General features: G+C 46.3%; 1 protein-coding gene across 4 annotated transcripts in view; it reads right to left on the reverse strand.

Moving 5' to 3' along the window:
• Window positions 1-23,766, reverse strand: part of LOC8030942 (putative Polycomb group protein ASXL2) — a 42,246-nt gene that overhangs the window by 14,406 nt on the left and 4,074 nt on the right. For all 4 annotated transcript variants that reach the window (XM_029972361.4, XM_029972351.4, XM_029972365.4 and 1 more), the window contains 6 exons: window positions 22,026-22,140; window positions 20,648-20,787; window positions 16,287-16,386; window positions 10,261-10,394; window positions 3,496-3,529; window positions 3,347-3,426 (listed from right to left, as the gene is read on the reverse strand). In XM_029972361.4, the coding sequence (XP_029828221.3) occupies window positions 3,347-3,426; window positions 3,496-3,529; window positions 10,261-10,394; window positions 16,287-16,386; window positions 20,648-20,787; window positions 22,026-22,140 (603 nt within the window). The remainder of the gene's footprint in view (window positions 1-3,346; window positions 3,427-3,495; window positions 3,530-10,260; window positions 10,395-16,286; window positions 16,387-20,647; window positions 20,788-22,025; window positions 22,141-23,766) is intronic.

Consider the following 23,766-nt stretch of genomic DNA (forward strand, 5'->3'; position numbering starts at 1 on the left):
CTTCTGTTCTTGAGGTAGAAAATATTGAAGAGAACCGCACTCACAAAGGCAGACAACCACACAGCTACTATGTCGCCTATTCCACACCTCGCCGGAACCGCTGGTAACACTACACTGTACGATGATAACCGCATGGCGTCCATTTGCAATCCATGGCCTCGTTGCACACCTCGCGCATGCGCAGACGTTTGCCAAATTTCACCGAATCTTTGCCAAACTTCGCTAAATCTGAAGTTCGGCAGATTCAGTTCATTACTAATAAACAGCGAGGTGAGGACTGAAACGACTGAAGTAACAGCGAGAGAGATTTAGAGCAACAAAGTAACCAAAGCCTGTCATTATATCAGTAAGTGACCCAACACCGTAGTCAAGAAGCCCAGGGGTAAAATGAACCAATCGGTTCATTTTTCTGTCTATAAACATTGAGGTGAGGACTGAAGTTACTGTGAGATTTAGAATAACATTCCTCCAGTTAATCTCTCAATATATAAGTTTGTGACTAAACCCACAGTAAGTTGTTTATCAATCAAACAACCAGTCACTCCATTTTTGACCTGCAAAAGAAGCGAGGTAAGGACTGAAGCTACCATGAGATTTAAAATGATAGTTTAACCCCAACCAATCAATCTGTCAATAAATAACCCGACCACTCAGTCAATAAATCCAGCAGTTAACTGGAAATCAATCAATCAACCAATCGGTCCATTTCTCAACACATAAACAGAAAGGTGAGAACTGAACATACCACGAGATTTAGTGTGACAGGGCAGTCAATCAAACTATAAATGACACAGCCAGTCAGTCACTGAACCGAGAAATTAGTCTGAATCAATAAATCAACCAATTCAACCAATCACTCCATTTTTTTAAGCAAAAATAGCAAAGTGAGGATTGAAGTTACCATGAGATTTAGAATGACAGGGCTTCAATCAATCAATATAATCCCAGAAGCTAGTTGAAATTGATCAATCAAATGATCAGTCTAACCGCTCATTCACACTGGAAACGTCTGCAAAGTGGTTGCGAACACGGTTGTATAAAGATCCAGTAAAATTGCACGCGCACTTAATGTCATCGAGGGCACGTGCAATTGCACTGGATCTTTATACAACCGCGTTCGCAACCGCTTTGGAACACGGATCCGCTTCCAGTGTGAATGAGCGGTAATTCTGCATACAAAAAACAGTGAGGTACATACAGACTGAAGTTACCATGAAATTTAGAATGAGTTACAAAGACAACAATGAAGGGCTTTGTGAAAAACTACCATATTTATTTGAATCTAGGCCGATAGCTTTTTTTTAAATACCGATACATCAAACTCTAGGGTCGGCTTAGATTCGAGGATTTTGAAAAACAAGCCAATTGCCAAGTACCAAGTAAAATTGAAGGAAGTGGCGCGCAGCCAGCGCCACCTAGAAAAGAAAGTATTGTAGCCATTACTATCCGAGCCAGTAGTCACTTAAGTAGACGGGCAGTGCCGCCATTTTGACCTGCGTTGAAAGTGGCCTGCGTGCGGCGTGGAATTTTCTTTTTATCAACAGCACAATGGCACCAAACAGGCGGTGCGATTATAGTTCCGCTTTCAAAGGAAAAGTTATTTTAGCCGCGGAGTTGTCGTCGAACGTTCAAGCCGGGCAAGACTTTAGCGTGGATGAAAGAAATGTCCGTCGTTAGACAAGGCAACGGGAGAAAATATTTGCATGCACCGCAACAAGGATGGCATTCACCGGACCACGAAAAGGCGGTCACCACGAAATGGAGATGGCATTGGCCGACTTCGTTCGGACGCAGCGAGCAGCTGCCCTTCCAGTAACGACAGAAGTGCTCCAGATAGCTGCAGCGTGGGACGACATCCCTGGAACTTTGATCGTGCACTCCTTCAAAAAGTGCAGCATATCAAAAGCGCGTGATGGTACTGAGGATAGCGCACTGTTTGATGATGACAGTGGTAAACAAGTCAGCGACAAGGCTAGCAGCGATGACAACTTAGAATGAGCACGGCATCTTCATGTTCAATAAATGTCTTATTTTTGTGAACGCTGTCTTCGCTTTTTCGTTCAACCTACATTCGAGGCAAGTTACCGTATTTACTCGAATGTAACGCGAGTTTTTTTCCGAATTTCTCTTACCTAATTTGGGGGTTCGCGTTATAATCGAAACGCCTCAAAATTTGCCTTGGCGGTGTCGCAGCACAGGCTCTTTAAAATGGCTACGACAAATCTCGCAATCTTTCAATCTTGTGCTGGCAACATATACACGCTGGAAACAGCCAATCCAATCACCGTATTCTTGTTTGCGACTCGTTGCACCCATGTTAGGGTTACGGGTTACCTTCACAACGCTTTCTCTTTCTGTTAGGGTTACCGTACCCATGTGCCCGTGTTTTGTGAGCTGCTGCTACATGCTTCCGCGACTGGACTCTCGAGCAAATGGCGACACGACGAGCTCAGTACGACGCCCGCTTTAAAAGAAGTGCAATTATGATGGCCGAGGAAATCGGAAATTCTGCCGCGGCTAGACGGGTAGATGTGACAGAATCGACTATCCGTGGGTGGAGGCTCCAGCGTGAAGTGCTCTTCAAGTGTGAACCCGGCCGAAAAGGCTTCCGCGGACCATGTTGTAGTACTTTTTAAGGTTCTTTTTCCCCCTCACTTAACTTGCGTTAATTCGTGTTCTTTTTTTTTGTTTTTTTGCGCTCTGTGAAAAGTTACCCCTCGCGTTACAATCGTGGTCGCGTTACATTCGAGTAAATACGGTATTTTTTATTCCTGGCTTCGCACTTTCTGGGGTTGGCTTAGAATCGGGGCCGGCCTAGATTCGAATAAATACGGTAGTCACGAGCGAGTGCTGTTTTGCCTGGGCAATTCTACCATATTAATACCTATTACTGCTGCTGTTTCCCAACAGGCCACCATCAAACGTATACATCATAATCACCCTCATACTATCGATAAAAAGCCAGTTCCTCACATTGAACGGTCAGTACAAACTCCGAAAACCACCTTTTGAAATTTGCTAAATATAAAGTCTGAAAATATAAAACCCTATACCCCGTTGCAGGTTAAGAAAAGAGGGCAAACTTATTACACAAAGCCCTCCAGTCTTTCCGTTTTAGCCAAGTGAATGCCAGAGATGAGGCAAGTCCCTCCTCATCTCCTTCCCAGCGTTCTCTCTGGTAAAGTGGAGGGCTTAGTGGGAGGACCTTGGCCCGCTTTTCTTAACCTGCAACAGTGTATAGCTTAAAGCAAAACACGCCAGAGAGAAATGTGGCAGGTGCTGTGCAGCGAGACCTGCGACGCAGCTCGGTCAAGGTCGGAACGGCCACATGCCCCGCAACACTTGCCTTGATGTTGGTGTTGACCAAGATGGAGTCGGGAGTCTCGAGGTCGACGAGGCCTTTCCTGGTCTCGGCGATCTGGGCGGCTGTTGTCGCAATTGGTGGGGGGCAAAGTTAGAAACCTTGGCCCAGACCCCGAGAGTGTAGCAACTTACTCATGCTCAACTTGCGGGAGGATCGCTTGTGCGGCTGCAAGGAGAGAAAGGACCTCCGTCATTGCGTGCACTGGGAAACAGTTTGTCACCGCCTTGCTAGGTGGCGTTACTTTCCTGGCGTTCTCTCGCACCTTGCACCTCGTGTTTCGTGTCAGTACCACGCGATGTTACATTCTTTGTAGCTGAAAAAACAATAAAAACCTAACCTTTTCTTCACCGGTAGTTTTAACAACTTTCTTTCCATCCTAGATATGTTGATATAAAACCAAACAAGCAGGTTCAAGATACAAGGTATTCTTTTCTATGTTTTAGAGCATTCACTTTAAACAAGCCTTTAGAGGTGCACTAATGCTGTCCATACGACAGACTTGTATGTAACTTAAGGGGGGACACTGGCTAGAGGTCAAACTTTTGAACTACTCAAGTGATCAAAATGAATTTTTCAGGGGAGATTTAGCTTCAGATGAAGGTGTACTGTGCAAACTTTCAGCTCCCTAGGACAAATTTACATACCTGCATAAGATGATATGTCACTTTTCATTAAGAAATCTATGATATGCAAATGAAGCTAATAAGCATCATTTTGACTGCCTGAATATAAAGTGGGGGATATGGGACCTCGGGCTATCTAGTTTTAATAACCTAAATGTAAATATTACAGGAAGAGTTATTACCTCAAAATATGAGATGCATATCTGTCCTATGTCAATTTTTGAAAACTTAGTTTTTTATCACTGAGGACTTCAACTTAAAACAAAGTAAAGTGGATAGCCCAATTCCCCAGTAAATTTCAGTTCAGAAACATCTTGATTGTGGTATCCAAATATTTTTACCTTCGAACAAAAGATTCCTTCGTATGAATTTTGCAGCAAAAAGTGGAACCGAGAAAAATGCATTTTAACATTGAACTCCTTTACTTTGTTACTGCCTCACAATGTGTTAAAATATTTTATATCAACGTAACTATTTGGCGTATGGTTATCAAATTTGGTGTAAGGGTGTATAATAAGTTTATAAAACTGAAAACCTTAAAATTGAAAAATGAATTTTTTCAAAAAAATTTAATATTTAGGCCCATGTCCCCCCTTAAATACTCTACTCAAGTTACTGTATCTTAAATACTTTTGAGAGTAACTTCGTATCTTGCAAATACTTTCGAACGTCAGTGTTTGGTACTCTAACTTAACTTTTTCAAGTAACTTGTACTCATTTTAAAGTTACTTTTAAGTTACTTTCTATTTTTTATTTTCTTTAGAAGAAATTTTGGCTTGGAAAATATTGAACTCCAGTTATTTTGGCTAGGCACCCTGCCATTGCAGATATATTTCATGCCAAGTAATACAGTGCAGTTCCGTGCGTCTGCTGAAAGAGGTGACGCAGAGAAGCAGGTGTCGCAGCCTCAAGCCGAGCGGATGTGTGTCGTGTCTTCTCACTAAGTAAAACGTCAAAGCACATTTTTTTACAATTTGTTTGTGGCCAAGCCCAAGAGCAACAGAGATTCCGAAGCAGAAGGGCATGCGGGGTGAAAGCATAAAATGTGTACAAGGCTACAAGCCAGAGGGAGGGCACTTGTGTCGGAGAGAGGTTGGGTTCGACAAGTGTCTGGTAAGAGCCGACAGTAAACCGGAGTTCATTTTCCTATGCTATGGAGTGAAAGCATATAAAAGAAAGCCTTCCAGCTTCAGGAATGTCTTTACATCTGCACACAGTCTCACACGCCGCTCGTTCGTTTCACTAGGCTCTCTTCGCACACAAGAATCGTAAGACACGACTACACGGTTCCAATCCGGCGGCCCATCGCTCGCGGCGTACGCAGCATTGTCTTCGGTAGCACGAATGACCACCGGCGCCCACCACGGTGGCGCCCGCTCTCCCCTGACCTGGAGTCCCCGACCCCCGACTGCACGGCACCGCCAGTGCACTGACAGGGGAAGCGGAAATGAACACCCGGGCACAAGGGGAGCATCAGAGGCGAGCCTCTGTGTAAAAACTCCCTCAGCGGGCGAAAGGGCTTTGCGCTGCCCTCGCCTATGTCCTCGCCATAGCAAGGGTATAGAAGAAACCCTTTTTTATTTTTGTTTCACTTGTAGTTACTTGGGACTCCTTGCTTGGGACCTCCTAGAAGCCTGAATGGCAACCAAAATCTAGCTAAGAGATTTCCAGATTTAGTAGCTGGGAGGAAGAATTTTTTCTGACTTGGGTTGTGCTTGACAATGAATTGCAGAGAAAATGTAACTTGAGAGTATCTTGAAAGTAACAAGTTACTTTTTTAAGTATTTTGTACTTTACTCAATTACTTTACAATTTGAGTATTTAGTACTCTACTCAGTTACTATTTTTCATGATACTCAGTAACTTAACTTAAAGGGACCATGAAATGATTTTAAAATCGAGTTTCATCCACCGCACGTCGTAAAAGGTGTGAAAAGAAACACAAAAACACAAAAATAGGGAGCCCAAAAAAATTATTTGCTATAGAACTTTTAAAAGAAAACTGGACTCTTTTGCGCCTTCCTTCCTTCGCCTGTTCACTACGATGCATACGCAGAATCGGTGCACGTCAGCCGAATCCACATCGCCTATTGGGTAAGAGCCTACCTCACCAGCACCGCGATCGTAAACAATAAATAGCCGGCGAATGTTTCCTATAAGTTTTGTTAAATAATATTCAGATCCACATTTTGTAGCATAATTAGAGATGTGTGGCGAAAATTGCCAAATTTGATAATGCTGAGAGCCAAGCGCCATCTATCGTGTGGTAAACGAAGCAACCACTGCGCGTGCGCAGTAGGGCAGGGCCGCCAGTTACTTGGGTGACGGCGACCGACGAACATTTATTTTCTTTGTTTTCCTTCCTCTCAAAACTCCGACTGACTGAACGTTTATTTTTCTACGTGTTCTTCCCGCGCGCGCCGACTTCAAGCAGCAAGAAAACAGTATTTAAAACAGACCACGACGAACAAGAACGCTGGATTCACCGACTCCGACGAAGCGTATAGGCCTAGCAGGCATTCCGACTCGGCGCTGCGTTCCTTCGTCGCAAGACCGTCTGTCTGCCTACGACCGGCTGGCGTGCTAAATGGAATATGCCCGCGCGACCCTTGTGGACCCTTCCCGTATTATAGTTTGATCACTGACCTCAATTCTAGATTAAGAGGTGAGGAGGTCAATCTCTTCCCCTTGTTTTCCGAGGCAGTGTTGACGAACACTCGTCGAAAAGGGACTCTCGTCGATTCTATCTTCTTGTTTTGTGTGATATAGAGCTGAAATAAACGCCGTATGGATTGCCTTCGTAACACGGTATGTACACTTTGTTATTGGTATGCCATTTTTATTCTGACAGAGTGCACGTCACTGTCGACCCCGGTCCAACCTTTCTTTGCCGAGTGTCGCGTCAGTATCGAGTTGCAATCGTAAAAGAACGGTCCCGAAGCGCTTACCAACAGCGCGAATACAAGACTTCCATCAAGCGCGCGCGTCCGCTCCGAGTGTAAGCAGGTATTTACGTGGCTCTTGCTGACACTCGTAGTTCAAACGTATCTTTTTTAACGTCGGCTCGCTCCTGCATCTCCGAGGCCGCGAAAAACGCCATCTACGTCGCTTTGCAAACGACTGACACGGGCCGGCCCTTCTGCCAACAGTGACGGGGTGGTGACAAGACTCGCTGCACTTCCCAACAGGCATACCGGCGTATGGGACTAGTCCCATGCTGTCGCTGTAGCGCAACATATCTCATTGAATTTCGCTCAGCTGCGATGCGGCGATGAGAGGCGCCGATTCAGGAAATACGTCGGTGACATCAGCGCAGTAAAACCTACCGGCGCACCCCAACTCGTTGCCGCTAACACTCCCATTCTCCTACTGCCGAGAGAACTTCCGGTTCCGGAAACGGTCTACGTCACGGCTTCTTTTGCGGTCAGTTGGAGAGAATGAAAAAGTCGATATTTCAATAATTTTTTGTGCAAAAGTTAATAAACCGAGACGAAAACGGATGCCTGTTCGGCATTCAGTGAACATTGACGGTTTAATGTAAAAGTTATCTGGAAAAAGTAAAAAGGTCATTTCATGGTCCCTTTAAAGGGCAACTCCGCTCAATTCCGAAAAATTTAGGCTTACCGTATTTACACGAATGTAGGTCGACCCTTTTTCCGATTTTCGAAAATCTGAAGTGGGGGGGTCGACTTATAATCGAACGAAAGCATTCCACCGCCGGCAAAAACGAAACAATCGCAATATCATGGACACCTCGACTTGTTACGAGTTCAGCCGGCTGTACCCCAAGGATTACACTGTTTTGTGCGCACATTTTACGAATTAATTATTTTTTATTTGAGCGAACGAGTATTATTGGTAGCGACTCGCAAATTAACCAGAATGCACGGCGGTGAACAAAGCACGGACGCTGCGCCCGACTCACGGGGGGTGGCGGCACTTCTCGTAAGAGCCGCTCCGGAGGCCGTGTGGCTGGAACAGCCTCTCGGCTCGCTTGGCTCCCTCTCCCCGCGGCACCGCGGCTTCTCTTCGCAGTTTTTCGCACGATTCACGGTCGCACATCGTTTGATCAAGTAAGAGATCATGCTGGTGCGCTAACTATGTTCATTTGTATTGAAACGCGTGATCCGGGCAGTTTAGGTTTTCAGTGCTCGTTTATGGCCATCCTTCACTCGCAAGCAACCAACAACTGTGCTGTTGGACGCAACTTCGACCCGTCGGAGTGGGTGATGCTCCAGTGGAGTCTGCGGTGGGGCGGAATCTGAAAGTGTGACGGCAAACGAAGAAGCTTCCGCAGGCCAAAGTCTGGATAGGTGGGGATGCCTTCCGGTGTTGGAGGTCAGGCTTGCAACGTACGCCGCAAACGTGCGCAATCGGTCCCTAACCATGACGTCCAACGTGATCGCCGAGCAAGCGCGGAAGATGCGGTTGATCCCGTCATTTGCGAAGAGCGATATTTCATGGGACGACGCCGACGACGTACTTCGAGAACGTAGCAGTGATGACGACGGGACTGACATCACCAGTGTGTACGAGTCGTAGTCTAGTTGCGGACGGAGTGAGAACGACAGTGAGCAGCTTCAGTTGTCCCGCCTCCAGCGTGAACTTCCTAGTTTCGACAACGCCTGGCCATCTCATGCACCTCGCACGTGCATGCGCAGCCAGAGAACGCCAGAAGGCATCGATTGCGTGTTGGAGGCTCGGCTTTCGAAACAGATACTGTGCCATTCTCACGTGTTCGCAATAAAATGCGCATCTGAAAAAAAAAAATTTTTTTTTTTTTTGCTGATGTGGATGTGGGGGTTGACTTACAATTGAGTCGACCTACAATCGTGTAAATACGGTACATGTGATTCCATTTCACAAAGCGCTACTAAACAGCTCTACGTCTTCGGATTCGCGAAAGGTGGAATAATATTTGTGTAATCTTAATTTAAACATCAGCTGATACCGAAACTTCGGTTGCGTCAGGCAACATTGGTCTCGAATCGTCAGAGTCATGGCCACGTCACGTCGAACCACGTGGTCTTGTGATGTTCGTGGGGGTGAGGTACAGGACACGCAACGTGGGATGGCCCGGGGGAGAGGAGGAAGGGAAGAAGACGAAAGAGGAGAGGGGGAGCGGAGAAACAGACCAACAAGCGCGCAGGGCACCGCAAACTAGCGCATCCGCGTTACGGTGATCACGTGGACGCCGTTGAGCCAAAACTCATGACGTCATCATTCAATTTCGCTCCGAGAAGTAAAAACAAACAAAACGTAAGAATGACGTAGTCATGCCTCTGACGTAGTGGTTCAACGTTGGCCGCTCCAACTCCGTCGCATTGACTGCGCCGACGATTGCACCTCACGTCGCACGCTAGAGTTGGCAGATTTCGGCGACTTGGCTCGCTTGAAGGTTTGCTGGCCAGTTTATTAAATATATAGACAAAATTAGATAGTAATATTTGACACTGGGTCTTCCTATATGATACTGAAGAGGGCTGCATAGTTTTTGGAATATCAAAAAAGAAGCGGAGTTGCCCTTTAAATACTTTTCGTGAGTATCTTGTACAAGCCTGCTGTATGAGCGAGTTGTACGGCCAAGGAAGACATTATGTAGGGGGTTAACTGTCATGCGAGTTGAATAATTAACTAAATCTTGTTTATTAACTTTTAATTAGTAAAAATAAACATGTGGTTTCAAACAGAAACTTGCTCAGCATCATCAAAACCCACTAAATCAGTCATTTCGGAAAAACTTGGGGCTCACATGAAAAGCATGGTTGTGCGCTACAGATACCACTCGCGCAACAAACCCAAGCCTGGCGGTAAAAAAACATAATAGACCATCGTGCACATTTTTCGAAAGGCGTCCGTCTCTTTAGTGGTGTTTGCGTTTTTTCGAAAAGCGTCAATGACGTCCCCTCCTTCAAGTTCGGTCGATTTTCATAGTTTAGGCGTCAAGTCGATTCCTTCAACGCTTACCAAGATTGAATTCAGCATTCATTCTCTGTGAGATCATGCTCGGGACTATAGAGGCTTCAAAATCGCGACTCACAAATAAAACTTTAGGCAATTCTTTTTTTTTTTTTTTTTTTACTATTCAAGACCCCCCCACTGCTTTTTAATGCAAAGCACTTACGTACCAGTAATGTAAAGTTATAATTTAAAATGCCACTGTGCGAAGGAACATCTTCATGGCAAAACTGCGACGCACACGTTTTTGCTAGATCTGCAGTGAACCCCGGACTTTGGAGCAAGAATGCCCGACTCCCTCGCACGTCTGCTCACCTTCAGTCCAAGACCGGGGAGGGACGCCAGGATCTCGCTCATCGTCTGCGGCCGATCTGCCGCCGACAACTGTTGTGCCGTACCCACGCTCTTGGCTGCCACACGCGCCGAGCTGCGCTGCACCGCCACCGGTGCTGCGCACCGACAGATGGAAATGAATTGCAAAAGGCACTTTTGAAACTCCCTGCAGAAATGCGTCAAAATAATGTGCAAAGTCTACGAGACAGGGCAGGAAACGATTCTCTGAAAACCACTGTGCAAAAAATAGCAAGTAACGTAAAAGCCCGCATATAATGCAATCCAAAACCCACAAAAAAAAAGTTTGATTTGCGTATAGCGCGGCTCAGAAACACACAGATCCGTAGCCTTTGCCCACAGCAGCTCAGTGCTTACACCAAGGTGTGGAGCACATTGAACCTTCACAAACGGAGTCGGGTCCAGGTTAGTCTCGGCGAACTTTTCTTTCTTCGGCCTCCAAAAAAGTTCTCTCGCGCCCTTGCAAAAAAATTGCTCGTTTCGGTCCTCTCCATCCACAAATGCAACTTTTGTTCGCCATAAACTTCTCTCTCGCTGCACTGCTGCTGACACTCCTGGCCACTAAGTTGATCTTTCTTTTACACGCAGCTGAGCATCGCTTCCGCGACGATGCCATCATGTAGATCGGCGGGATGTGTGGGGAAAACCGGAGGCGTCGCCGACGTCGAAAACACTGGGAGGTGAGAATGTTTCGGCAAACACGTACAGCTTGCCATCGGGATCGGGCGGTGGCGCAGGCCGGAAACCGAAACCACATGAATCCTAGCTTGCATGTACCCCGCCAGAGCTTAGAATCATTCAAATTCGCACATGACACAAGCACAAAATTTACAGGCAGAGATCAGAAAATACTTTTCCTTATATTTTTGGGTTTTTACGGTACACCACACGACCACGCTAAGGCGACGTTGGCGGTCTCATTTTGCTTTGAAAGGGTATTTAGCAGGCACAAAATCTTGCAGCTCGGATTAGTGCCCCTAGAGAGCCCTTTCTAACTCAAACTCTTTATTTCTCTCCGTTTGGAGAAGGGAGACAGAGAAAAAAGCAACTCAGTTGTTGCTTGAACAGCCTCTGCCTCCCCACAGCAGCGAAAGAGGACAGCATCTACATACAAATGTTTTTTCACCATCACACTTATAGCACAAAAATAAACAACATTAGATGGGGGAGGGGGGAAGGGGGAAAAGTAATCGGTTTAGCCAAGTTTACAAATTCCAGGGGCACTCTCTCACAAACATGAAACATACATTTTTTATGGTTTCATTCAAAACTTCTACATTCAACTCACTCAGGCGATTTAAAAAACGAGGTACTATACATTTCAACGTCTGATTTCCGTAGTTCGTCCTGGAGTGTGGCACTAAACATGCGTCTGCAGACCTAGTTTCATAGGTAACCTCCCTCATCCTAAGGTTGGAAATAGACATGAATATATTTTCTTTTTGGCAAAAAGATCTTTTCAATGCAAGAAAAAGTTAATAATAATACTGATTAGGAATCTGTACAATATTCAATTTAATAAATAATGGACTAATATGACTATTATACTCAGTATTACATATAATACGAACCACTTTTTTTTTTGTAGAGTATGTAGCAGTACACACCTACAGGAACTACAGGGTGTCTCAAATAGCGGCCCGGCTCTTTAAATCGACCGCAAAATCGGTTTCTTAATTAACCGCGCTACGATTTTGTGCCACGTTACCCACAGGTGGTGCATTTTTTCTGCAAAATTTGCAAAGACCAAACATACCTGAGGAAAAAGTAAAAAAAGAAAAAGGCCCAACTCTTATGGAAATGCAGCTAAGCCACCAATCTTCAAACAATAGGCTGCCCTATTGTTTGAAAACATTATTTAATCCTCGAATAATAAATGACGAGTAATAAAAACATTGAGGTATTTATAGGAGTCCTTCTATTAGCAGTACGACACTATGTCACGTGGCTCCAATACAGTTTCGATCTCAAACACGTCCGGGTCTTCTGTCGTTTGGTAACCGTCGTAACCGCGCTGCTCGTCCCGCCACGGCTCACATTCCACAAGGAATGCGGTTGTGGAACCCGACTGTGGATTACGATTATAATGAAACATAAAGTTCAAGCGATGAAAAATTATAATCCCAAAAGAATTCTGAGAATTTGAACCCAAAACTTTGCAAAGTCAGTAGCAAGGAGGGTTATGTGCACATAACCTGTCAGCACATCCGCCTCGGGCAGTTTATTTTCGCGGGCGCAGTATAAGGACATTTTGACTTTCCCAGAGTCGGGTTTATAGTTGTGGGTTTTCCCATTACAGTCGAACCCGTTTATAACGAACTCCATCGGACACGCATTTTAGTTCGATATATCAAGTAGTTCGTTATAGCAAATATCGCTATTTCGTGAGGACAGCAAAAGCGAGAGAGATGAAAGGAAACCGCGCGGAATAGCGGCGAAGGCTGCCGAGCGTAGCGAGCCTCATGCCGGCGCTCAGAGCCGTGTTATCGCGAGGCAGCTTTCATGATGGAACATATGTATTCATATTTCTATCAATAAATTTCGGTTTCGTCGGTATTATAAATATCGCAGGGCCTGTACTGCTCCGTAATTGCTGGCCAGTTTTCGGCGATCCACTTCTTGACGCTTTCATTGTCGACTGCTCGACTCTCGCCGGCGACAACAAGATTCGCCGGCGACAACAAAGTTGTCGCCGGCGAATCTTGAACGTCGAGCAAAAAGGCAAAGTCTTTTGCTTTCTGCTGTAACATGGGGCCCGAAACTGGAAGGTTTCGAGCGCGAATATCCAAAAACCACGCGTACAGCGCCTTTTCCACTCAGTCAAAGGCAGGCGCCCGAATGCGCTTTCCGTCGGCGTTCGGTCGATCTCGGGCCTTTTGCAGGATCGCTGGCTTGTTTTTCAGTATCGTACTCAGCGTGCTTCTGGCGATCATGAAGGATGCGGCGACTTCTGACTTCTTCTCGCCGCGTTCAACGCGCCGGATTATTTCCACCTTGGTAGAGAACGGTAACGATGAACGCACCTCGGTCGCCATCTCTTGCGGGAACAGGAAGGACACAAAGAACAACGAGCCTCCTCGGCAAAACGCTAGGAACAAGAGAGCCATGTCCGGCCTGGTACGACTGCAGGATGATGTCATCAGAACGTCATTGCACGCTTGCTCTATCATTGGCCAGCGCAATTCCGCGGGGGCCGATTGCGGGCGTTCGTTGTCGGTGTTGCGACTCATCTTCTCAAGGGTCATCGTGTTTTTCTTGGTTTTCTCTTGTCCTCTGTCGCTCCGTGCATGGCAGGGAAGCCAGCGCGCTTCCGCGGGGGTCGGTTGCGGGCGTTCGCAGTCAGTTTTGTGACTCATCTTCTCAAGGGCCATCGTGTTTTTCTTGGTTTTCTCTTGTCCTCTGTCACTCTGTGCATTGCAGGGAAGCCCGCGCGTCTCCACGGGGGCGGTAGCGGGCGCTCGCAGTTCGATATATCCGATGTGTGATTCGTTATAGAAAGTATACACCTTTCCAAAAAACACTCAACCCCAGGAGCAACAAACCGTTTTCGAGCCCAGTCACTGAGTTTGAGGCTAGACTCTCACCGGCGTCCCTCCTAACCCTAATCGAGAGGACTGTGATTTCAACAGGCGCAGCCTACGTAGGCATAGTTTCAAACGCTGCTGGCGGCTAAATTCTCGTCTTTTCCCGCTATATTTTATGTTTCATGGTGCGTGTACCTTCCCGAAGACATTGAAAAAGCATTGTGCCACATTTGAAAAAACAAAAAGAAAACTGTAAACTATTTTTGTTGGGTACGCGCGCGACAGACCGAATGCGGCTGGAATGTATAGTTCTAGTACTAATTTGTGTTTTTTTCTTACGGCAGCTTTTGACGGCGCCGCGGGATTCGCCACATGTTAAACGACAACGCTTTGCCGTCAAAAATAAATTGCAACAGAAGACGGCCGAAAGGCATGCATTTTTCACGCTCACAAATAACGTGTTCACTGATGGACAGGACACAAACAAACAATTGAGGAAGTGTTAACATTCGAAGAATGTATCGTACGTACCACACGATGCAGCGTTATCCGAAAAGAATTTATTTGAGAAAGATCTCAAATAACACAGTCACAGTCGACGACAGTCACACTTTGACGATCGGACAGAATCCGAGATGACTTCGTTTTGGGGCACGTCTTGGGGAGAGCTTCCTTTTTTCACAACCGCACCAAGGCAAAGCAACGAACGCGACTGACCCGTTTCTCACCCCAACCCGGACAACTATTTTTGGAGATGACTGAGGATTCTATGCGGATTATCTCTGGGAGGGGGGAGAACAATGTTGGCAAAGTCGCGTCGAGGGTCGTTCGACGTCCTTCACCTCCTTCGTTTCCCGTGAATGTAAAGCAGAAAAGCTTGAATGGCAGGCACTTACCACCCTTATTTATCACAATGGAAGATAACACAAAAAGGGTACGCAGCACGCATAAAAAAAAATTAAGTGGAAACTTTGAAAAGGGGCGAGAAAACGTCGAATGCAAAACCGCAAAAACGTAGGTAGAGAACCGCGCTGAGCGGATCTTCACAGTCCCAGAGAGTGGCAGAAAATTTCTAGCTGATAGAGGGCGCGAGAGTCGCACCAGCCGCATCAGCATCAGCAACATGGCGGCGGCCTAGGAGCGTTTTTTGGAAAGGTGTATATTTCTCAAGAATATTGATCTTAAAATTTTGTGTGTTCGATATAGAACATGATTCGTTCTAACCGGGTTCGTTATAAACGGGTTCGACTGTAGTTCCCTTTACCACAACTTTCCTCGGCAGTAACTTGACATGACAAAAAAATGATTCATTTCGCTTTTATTTCCAGCCTTCTCGGCCTTGTTCTGCAACGGATCGGCAATGTTCTGGTTGATGCGAGAACACATCCTCGGCTGCTTATTTGACGATCGTGTCGGGACGTGGGTTGGCCGATCTGAGTTGCAAATGATTCTCTCAAATTCTCCTCAGCGACACAACAAATGGTATCACAAATATACAGTGCTGTGTACGGCTCGAAGACTAGAAGCCAAATGTGGTGCAATGGGCAACGCCAGAGCTCAATGAGGTCAGCTATCTTACAATCATCCGAGTGTAACATCAGAAGTCGGATCTCGTTCCTTGACTTGTGTACGTGACGTCATAATGGTGCCGCCGTGAGAGTGATGTTCGACGTTCTGGCTTCGCCCATTGAGTCCGGCCTACGTTGCCACCTTGCGCAAACAACAAACATGTCTTATTGGTTACCTAGAGCGAAATATTTACAGAATTGGGAAAGACGCTCCCCAGGAAAGCAGAATGATCCTTTTTACGCTAGTAGATGGATCTGGACGATCAAATGAATGAACCAGGGTCATATAAATAGAGGACAAGCATTCCAAACAGACATATAGCTCAGACCTTCGAAACAACATTTCACGATTAACCTCTCGGTGACTAGAATAGTCTCAATAACAACCCTTCAATTCTGACAAAAAAAAAGAAGAAAAAGATCACTTGTTTGCACCAAAAGTGGCTATGTAAAGGAATTAGAACATGGGACAAGTACTCGTCTCATTCTTACCATTTCTTTCTTTTCTGCAAATTTGTTTTAAATAAATATCTGCAAAATAACATGGGACAAGTGCTTGCCCCATGGTTCTCTGAAGTACCTTTAACTCATCGAAGACTTTCTTCCCCCCTCCCCTAAAACATACCGCAAGATTTTATTTAATGTCGACAACTGGTATGAAAATCAAACGAAACATTAATCTGGCCTCCAGAAGTTCTTTGTTGCTCTCGCTATTAATTCCCAACTATCCAATTCATTCATTCCAGAGTTCTTTACTCTGCGGCACTGTTGGAATGGTAATGGAGGGCACGAGCGACACTCGCAATTTGTATCCAAAGCATCAATAGTGCGAGCGAAACACATGAATCCGGCGTCTCCGAGCCACAAATTGTCCCCGCAGGCCAAAAGGAGGGCTCACCACAGGCTACGGACCGCTGTTCGGAAAAGTCCAGGCAGGCGTTGGCGCGCTTCTGTTGCCGCATCGAGTGGCGCACCCCTCCGTAGCTCAGGGCCGGTGGCTGCACGAGGACGACAACGACGACACCGTTTGTGGATTGCAGAAAAGCACTAAGAGAGAAAGGGCAAAGGCTGTCCACACAGGACACACTTTCTGGTGTTCACAACAAAAGAAAGCGTGCACACTTCTAAAAAAAAACTTTCAGCCTTTCCACTCTTGTTAAAGGGACAATGAAGGCGATTTGTTTAAATTTTTTTAAATGATGTTTTTAGGCTTCTTGGGAACCTGGTACACTGCCCAATTTTTTATACACATTTGTGACGCGTATTTCTGTAACTACGAAAGAACTGAAGAAACCGAAACTGAACTATCTGCGTTTCTGATTTTTGGGCCTCCGAAAACGGAGGTGACGTAGGGAGTGACGTCACATGTGAATTGTCGGTACCGGTAGCATTTAGGGCGTCGAGACTCTGGTTACCGCGGTGGGTTATAGTAGCGCGGTGGCGCGGTCGTTTCGTCGGACCAACATGGACGGCAATGCCGCTCTCGCGAGCGAATTCGGGCTCCCGTTCAGTGACCTGACACCAACAGAACGGGAGATGCTCCAAAGGACACGGAACTCTGGAATTCCTCTTTACGTGAGGACGCCCCAGAATTGCCGCCGACCCAGAGTAATTCGCCTCACACCTACGCCCAGACTCCGACTAACCTGAAGGTTCTGTTCAAAGTCTCCTGACCGAAAATGTAGCGAACAAATTCTGACGCCATCGCCGAGACCTCTGCGCAAGACAACGCTGTTCAACCAGAGACTTCGCAATGCTTCATCGCTTGGGAGTAGGTGAAAACTAGCGTCGCCCGAACGATCACGGGTCTTCAGTCGACCGTTTGAACATCCTTCAACAGCGCACAAATTTGGCATGACTACCGCTTTGCAGAATCCCTCGAGTGCCGTGTTCCTAAAGTAAACACGGCACCGACATCTGAAACCAGAACCAAAAAACTCCCGCGTGCTCCGCGCTGTGTTCTCTATTTTATATATTTTGTTTGCCCATATTTTTCTCGTTGCCCGTTTCGCGTGCAGTGTAGCAAAGAGAAAAATAATTATGGTGTTTTATTTACGGTTTAGTTATCATTTTCGGTTCGATTTATAGTTTTTTTGGTTATTCAAGTGGAATTAGAACAATGTTCATAAAAACCACGAATCAAAGCGTGACCGAGGGCATGTGTCTCGTTTCGACCAATCGCTGACACGTCTCTTGTGACGTCACGCTTCCAGGCCCCGCAGGGTCACGTGACCTCCGCTTCTGCTGGTTTCTCCCGCAACGCTCGGGGCGTCGCCTCGATCGATCCCGGTACGATTATCACCGTGACTGTTTAATTGATTTGCGCGGCACACAAGCGCCGGTTTTGGCTGAAATTTGGGCAACGTGGCCTGAGCCGTGCCGGGAACCCAGTTCAATCGCCAAAAAAATATCCGAAATTGCCTTCATTGTCCCTTTAAGTCCAGCGAAGCTGTACTATGGTGGGATGACATCAAGGACGACGTCTACGACCTCAAGGACAACTTCTTGGACGACCTCGAGGACAACCTCAAGGACAACCTCAAAAACAACCTCAGGGACGACCTCCAGAACGATTTCTAGGACGACACCTAGAGACATTCAGCCTTTCCACTCTGGCTTGCACCAGAGTGGAAAGGCTGCAAAGGTTGCTGCCATTAATGAGTGACAACGGGCAACCTCTGGTTGCCGCCGTCGTCTATAGATAGTGGTAGCTGTCCAGAGTTGTGTGTCGACATTTGATTGCCTGCGAACACGATACTGGGGAAACTAGCCCTTGACAGCTTTGCTGTAAATAGATATGTGAACATTTCGACGCACACATACATTCTGAGTAAGCACGTCAACCAAGCAAATACGGCTTTCCTCCTTGCTGTCGTCTCCTCCACTTTCTCGTTTTCGGGAGGTTGGGGACCGACAACAACGGCAGAGGCCTCGACGACAATCAGCAGAGTGTGCGAGTGGATGTGTCTCACCCCGCGTCAGGAGCACGATGCTTTGACCAAAGACGCAGGCGAGGGGTGACTTTACCCCTGGCAAAGAAGCGTCCCAGAGTGAACCGGAAGCGGAGAACAATCCTACGCTTCCGTCCAGCAAGCGCTGTGCACAGCAAAAAGCAGGTCCTGTGTGGACAGCCTTTAGAAGGTTTGCAGGAAGGCAAAAAAAATCCATTTGCTTTTTTCGAACCAATGGCCACAAAAAAAAAGTAAGAACAAAATTACAAGGGACCACGCAAAGTGTGCTGCAACTGACAGCGGTAGCTGCTACGTCATGGAAAGGTATGTTGAAGAAGATTCGCCTTCAGTCAGTGTGTTGTACAATGTTTGCAATGGGTTCTTTGCTTTCAGTGGAATTGATGTAGGAGACGTGTCTGAGGAGATGTGTGCTCTGGTGGAACGACTGTGCGAGATGTTTCATGCATTAGAAAAAAAAGACAAAGACGTGCTGCTTTTATTATTTTTTTTTAATGCTTTTTTAGAACGATGACAGTGCCTGCGGTGGAAGAAATGAAAATATGCACGTGCACAGTTCTATACAGGCACGGAGAGGCACGAGAACGGAAACTGGGTGGCAGCAGTGGGGAGGCGATGCAGCATGTTTGCACCTTGCAACCACATGTGCATTTCACAATAATGGCTACCGAAGTGGGGGTGGTGGTGGTGGTGGTGGTAATGGTGGCAGGGGGGGAGGGGGGAGGAAAGGAGGGCGTTGCGGGAGGGTATCTGAATGTAGCAGATACGATGGGGAGGCAAAGTTCCACCCGATTACATGGGTTTTTCGAAACGGTGGAGGCCCACAGGGGGGAAAAGGGGGAACGAGAGAAAGCCGACAGCGAGAGAGAGAGCGGTGCCTCTGTTGTAGAAAGGGGTTTCGCGTTTGTATCCGAGCATTTTTTGCCCGGAAGGGGCACTAACCGACACTGACGTAAAAACTGCACTGCGGCATTTTTGTTGATCGATATGAGAAGACGCTGGCATTTGCGGGACTTCCTTCCAATGTTGGCAGCCAGCTGCTAGTGCATTCCATCTACTGCAGTTTACAAGTTCCACTTCCTAAAATATTAAGGTGGGCTAGCTGGATATGCATTTTAGAAATAAATAGCGTGAAGGTGAAGTACACACTGACTGAACGAGCGCTAACGCACAACTGTCGTTTCAATATTCATACTAGAGACTTCTTTTGTATAATATTAAAATGACAGTTGTGAGCTAGCACTTGTACAGCCAGTGTGTACTTGACCTTCACGCTATTTATTTCTAAAAGTCCACCTCCTCCCCGCACCGCCTGGGAATCGCGCAACCACTGGCCCATCACCCGATAGGGAGAGATTAAATTCGCGCTTCACACTTGACACTCCCGAATCTAAAGGCTGGTTGGCACAAATCTTTCCGAATGCGACCAAGTGCCTTGCGATTGCCTACGACGAGAGAAGACGCTGGCACCCCAACATGTCCAAGAGGTAGCCCTGGAACTGCGTATAACTAGACTCGAGGTTTTGCAGTATCTGCGGGACCAAAAGTATGCATGCTATCCCATGAGGAATAATTCTTTATAAAATTGTCAAAACTTTCTTGACCCACTAAAAAGAATAATCCGCAAAAAAACCCAGCAAATACATGCAGGTCTGAAAAGTTCCCGGGCCACACTAAGGATGACGCCAGTGTACACTACCGTCGCAAGTGATCAAAAGGGAGCACAATGCACTCAATCACCCTGAGGTGCAAGTGTGTGAACCCGTTTCCTAAAGGGGTGCTCCAGCAAAATTTGAGAGTCACTGATTTGCCTCAATATTGGGTCAATGTCTGAACAAGTTTGAACCGAACTTGTAACGACGTCTGAACTAGCAACAACATCTGAACCAGTAACCGAAATTACAAGTCACAATACCGTAAAATCCTGTAAGGGCACCCTCCCTACGAGAGATTGTCCATCCCGTTCTTCTGGCTAAATATGCATAACATAAAAATTCTAGAACGTCGCCCACCCGTGCAATGTTCGACGGGAATCGTGTCGACCACGCAATCTTCGGCACGAGTATGCGTGACAAGAGAGTTGGTGGCAAGTTCCGACGTTTCTGTTCACGATATGCATCTTATATCGGCTCCCATGATACATGGGTTGTTCCCGCATCGAAAACATGACGTCAAATGTTGTAATAGAAAAACAGTACAACTTGTTCTTGATGGGTTACAAGAAGCTTGATGATATAAAATGAGTGTTTAAAATCTTTCACCAGCAAAACAAGAAAAAAAGAATTCTCACCAGGACCTCTCTGCCCAACTCGACAGCACTGCAAGACCCGTTGGCCATCGGAAGGAGAACGTTGGGCTCCCCATTCGCCACAGAATCCGGGGAGAGACCCTTGCCTGAGCGGAAGTTGCCCGGCAGCTTGACGTACAGTACTGCAATGAACGGGGCCCGTCAACCTGTTATCTGGCAATTCACTTTTCGCTTGCTTCGACATGGTTTCCCCTTTACAGTTTCTCAAAATATTAAGGTTCAATTTACTGCAGAGGTGCAAGTAGGTGGTGGAAGTTTACAGTAAAAAAAAATCAAAGAATGAATGTGCCTCTTTCAAAAATGTAGAGCCCTTCCACTTCTTAAAGGACCTCAAGGACTTCTAGGACGACCTCGAGGAAGACACCTATAGGATGACCTCAATGACGACTTCTAGGATGACCTCAAAAACGACCTCGAGGACGACGTCTAGGACGACCTCGAGGACGACCTCGAGGTCGACCTCAAGGACGATGTCTAGGATGACCCCAAGGACGATTGCTAGGGTGATTCCTAGAGATATTCAGCCTTTTCACTCTGGTGAAAACCAGAGTGGAAAGGCTGGAAAGGTTGTCGCCGCCGCTCATAGATGGTGGTAGCCGTCTGGAGTTTTGTGTCTACCTGCTGCCGCTCATAGATGGTGGTAGCTGTCTGGAGTTTTGTGTGTACACTTGTTTGTCCATGGACACAATACTGGAGAAACTAACCCTTAACAACTCCAGGATAAAAAAAAAAAAATGTTTCTGGGCAATGTACTCCGCCACTTCGCAGATGATGCATGCGTAGGGATAAGCTCAGCCAACAGATGGCATACGCTGCCATTGAGGAACGACCAGACAATTCAGACTAAGATAACAAATGATCCCGAAAAAAAAAAAAAAAAAAATTGGCCGGCGCTCTTTCTACGTGGTGACCTCAAGGACGACGTCATCTGTTTGTAACACTTCTCAATATGCGTGCATCGTCTGCGAAGTGGCGGCATAGACTGCCCAGAACAGGTTAGTGTTTTTAATCTTTTGAACGAAGTTCTTTCCTTGATTTTTTTCACTGTAAACTTTCACTACCTGCTGGCACCTCCATAGTAAATCGCAGCACAATACATAGAGATGCTCATCTTTGCGGGTCGTCTAAAGTACCTTAGAGGCGTTAGTTTACATGCCGTACAAGGGTTGCTTGAGGTTGACCAGGACTTTTATCCCTACGGAGGAAACGCAAAATCAACACAGCACAGGTGAGTTTTTCAAGGTATTCCCCGTGTATGCCCAAGGACCACTGCCATCGCTTTGTGGGGGATGGGAGGAAAGGGGAGGGGGAGGAGGGGGTTGTTGAAAGAAAGGCTTTTGCATTCAATAAAGCCACTCGCCTTTGGCCTTCTTGCGGTCCCGCACGAAGCTGACCACTCCTGATTCCGAGTCCTCCGTCTCCGGACCTGAATCTTCGTCCACCTCCATGCTGACTGCACTGCTGGGAATGTCGCTCTGCAAATGAATATGGCTTGTTCCAACTACACTGTCTGCTTATCTCTTTAAAAGAAGTGTTTTTTTGTGCATGGATATAAAAGACTGAGAAGACGTGGCTTGGGGAGATAGAAAAAATATATGAGGCGTTTCTTTTAAGATTATCAGAATTGTTTAAAAAAATTTGTGAAAGCTGCACAATGCAGTTTGTGCAGATGAGTAATACGGACAGCGGGACAGAGTATAGGGGGCTAATCGTAATGATCAGTTGGATAATTGATTAGAATACGTTCACAAACATTTTAATTATTGAAAATAAACGTACGGTTTTAACTTGAAACTTGCCGAGTGTCATTGAAAGTCACTAAATCAGCCAATATTAGAAAGACTCGGAGCATGTGGTGAGCATGGTTGGAATGCAAAAGTTATGACTTGTGCAGCATGAGCAAAGCTAGCAAAACAATGACGCGCTCATGCATTTTTTTTTCTGTCTTATTTTTCGAGTTTTCTCACCCTAGCATTGTGCCTGTTGCACAAGTGTAACTTTAGCGCAACACTGCGCTTCCCACGAGCTCAAGGTTGTTCTAAAAATTACCGATTAAGTGGTTTTCGATAATGCCCAGCAAATTTCTAATTGGAACTATATGTTAATTTTCACTCTTGAGGGAAAACGCCATTATAGACATGATGTTTAGCCGAAATCTTGCTCTATTGTAGACATGGTGTTTAACCAACTAGCCCAGAAATTGATTTTAATGTCTTAAGACTCTTAACCCTTTGCGGTCATTTGTCGGGCCAGGCCCGACATCGGAGAAACGTGCTTCCGGTCAGGAGTCTGGCGTCGCTCAACGTTTGTTCTCGCGTCCTTTTGAACATGCACCTTCACTCTTTTTGCTGGATTGGTGGTGCCCCCCCCCCCGCCCCATCTCTTGGAAAACACTTCAATCATATCACACTTGAAAGGGTTCGAGTTTCTTCTCATGGAGGGCCAGGACTAGTCATAAAAAAAAAAAGGCATGTTCTATGTTGCATGTCTTTTCGCGCAACGGAGGACGCGTCAATTTCAACTTCGCTGGCACGACGGTTGTAGCCACGTTCCAGTCACGCTCGTTTTATGCAACTCTGCATGGTGTAATTGAAAGTGACGACGATTTCAGTGAAGAGGACGACTATATCCCTCCATCAGATGATGGAGAGGCGACCTCTGTGACTTGAGTGAAAGTAGTGATGAATATGAAATGACTGCGCAACACAGCGGCCGTGAAGCCGCTCCGCCACAAACATTGTTCCAAAGTTTGTACACAAACAATCTCCCGGACTTTCCTGTCCTTACGTTCAGTGCGAGACGTTACCTTGGTACGCCAAAATAATTTTACTTTTCCGAGGCCCATGCATCTAAAATAGTTCCTGACCGGAATGACCATTAAGTTGGTCAGAGCATCTGACCGCAAAGAGTTACCACAAAAATTTTTTTTTTTTTTTTACAGATTATTGTTAGTTTATTTGAGGAGGGTAAAGTTGACATAACAAATCAAGAGGAAAACTTCCACCAGCCTCCCATGCATTTCAGATGCTTTGGAACGGTACTATGATCCCAGAAACGCGTCTCCAACTGGTGTGTGTTGGCATCTCATCCCGCCCATACGT

This window comes from Ixodes scapularis, unplaced genomic scaffold (assembly GCF_016920785.2).
Source record: "Ixodes scapularis isolate PalLabHiFi unplaced genomic scaffold, ASM1692078v2 PGA_scaffold8__174_contigs__length_109621045, whole genome shotgun sequence".
NCBI lineage: Eukaryota > Metazoa > Arthropoda > Arachnida > Ixodida > Ixodidae > Ixodes > Ixodes scapularis.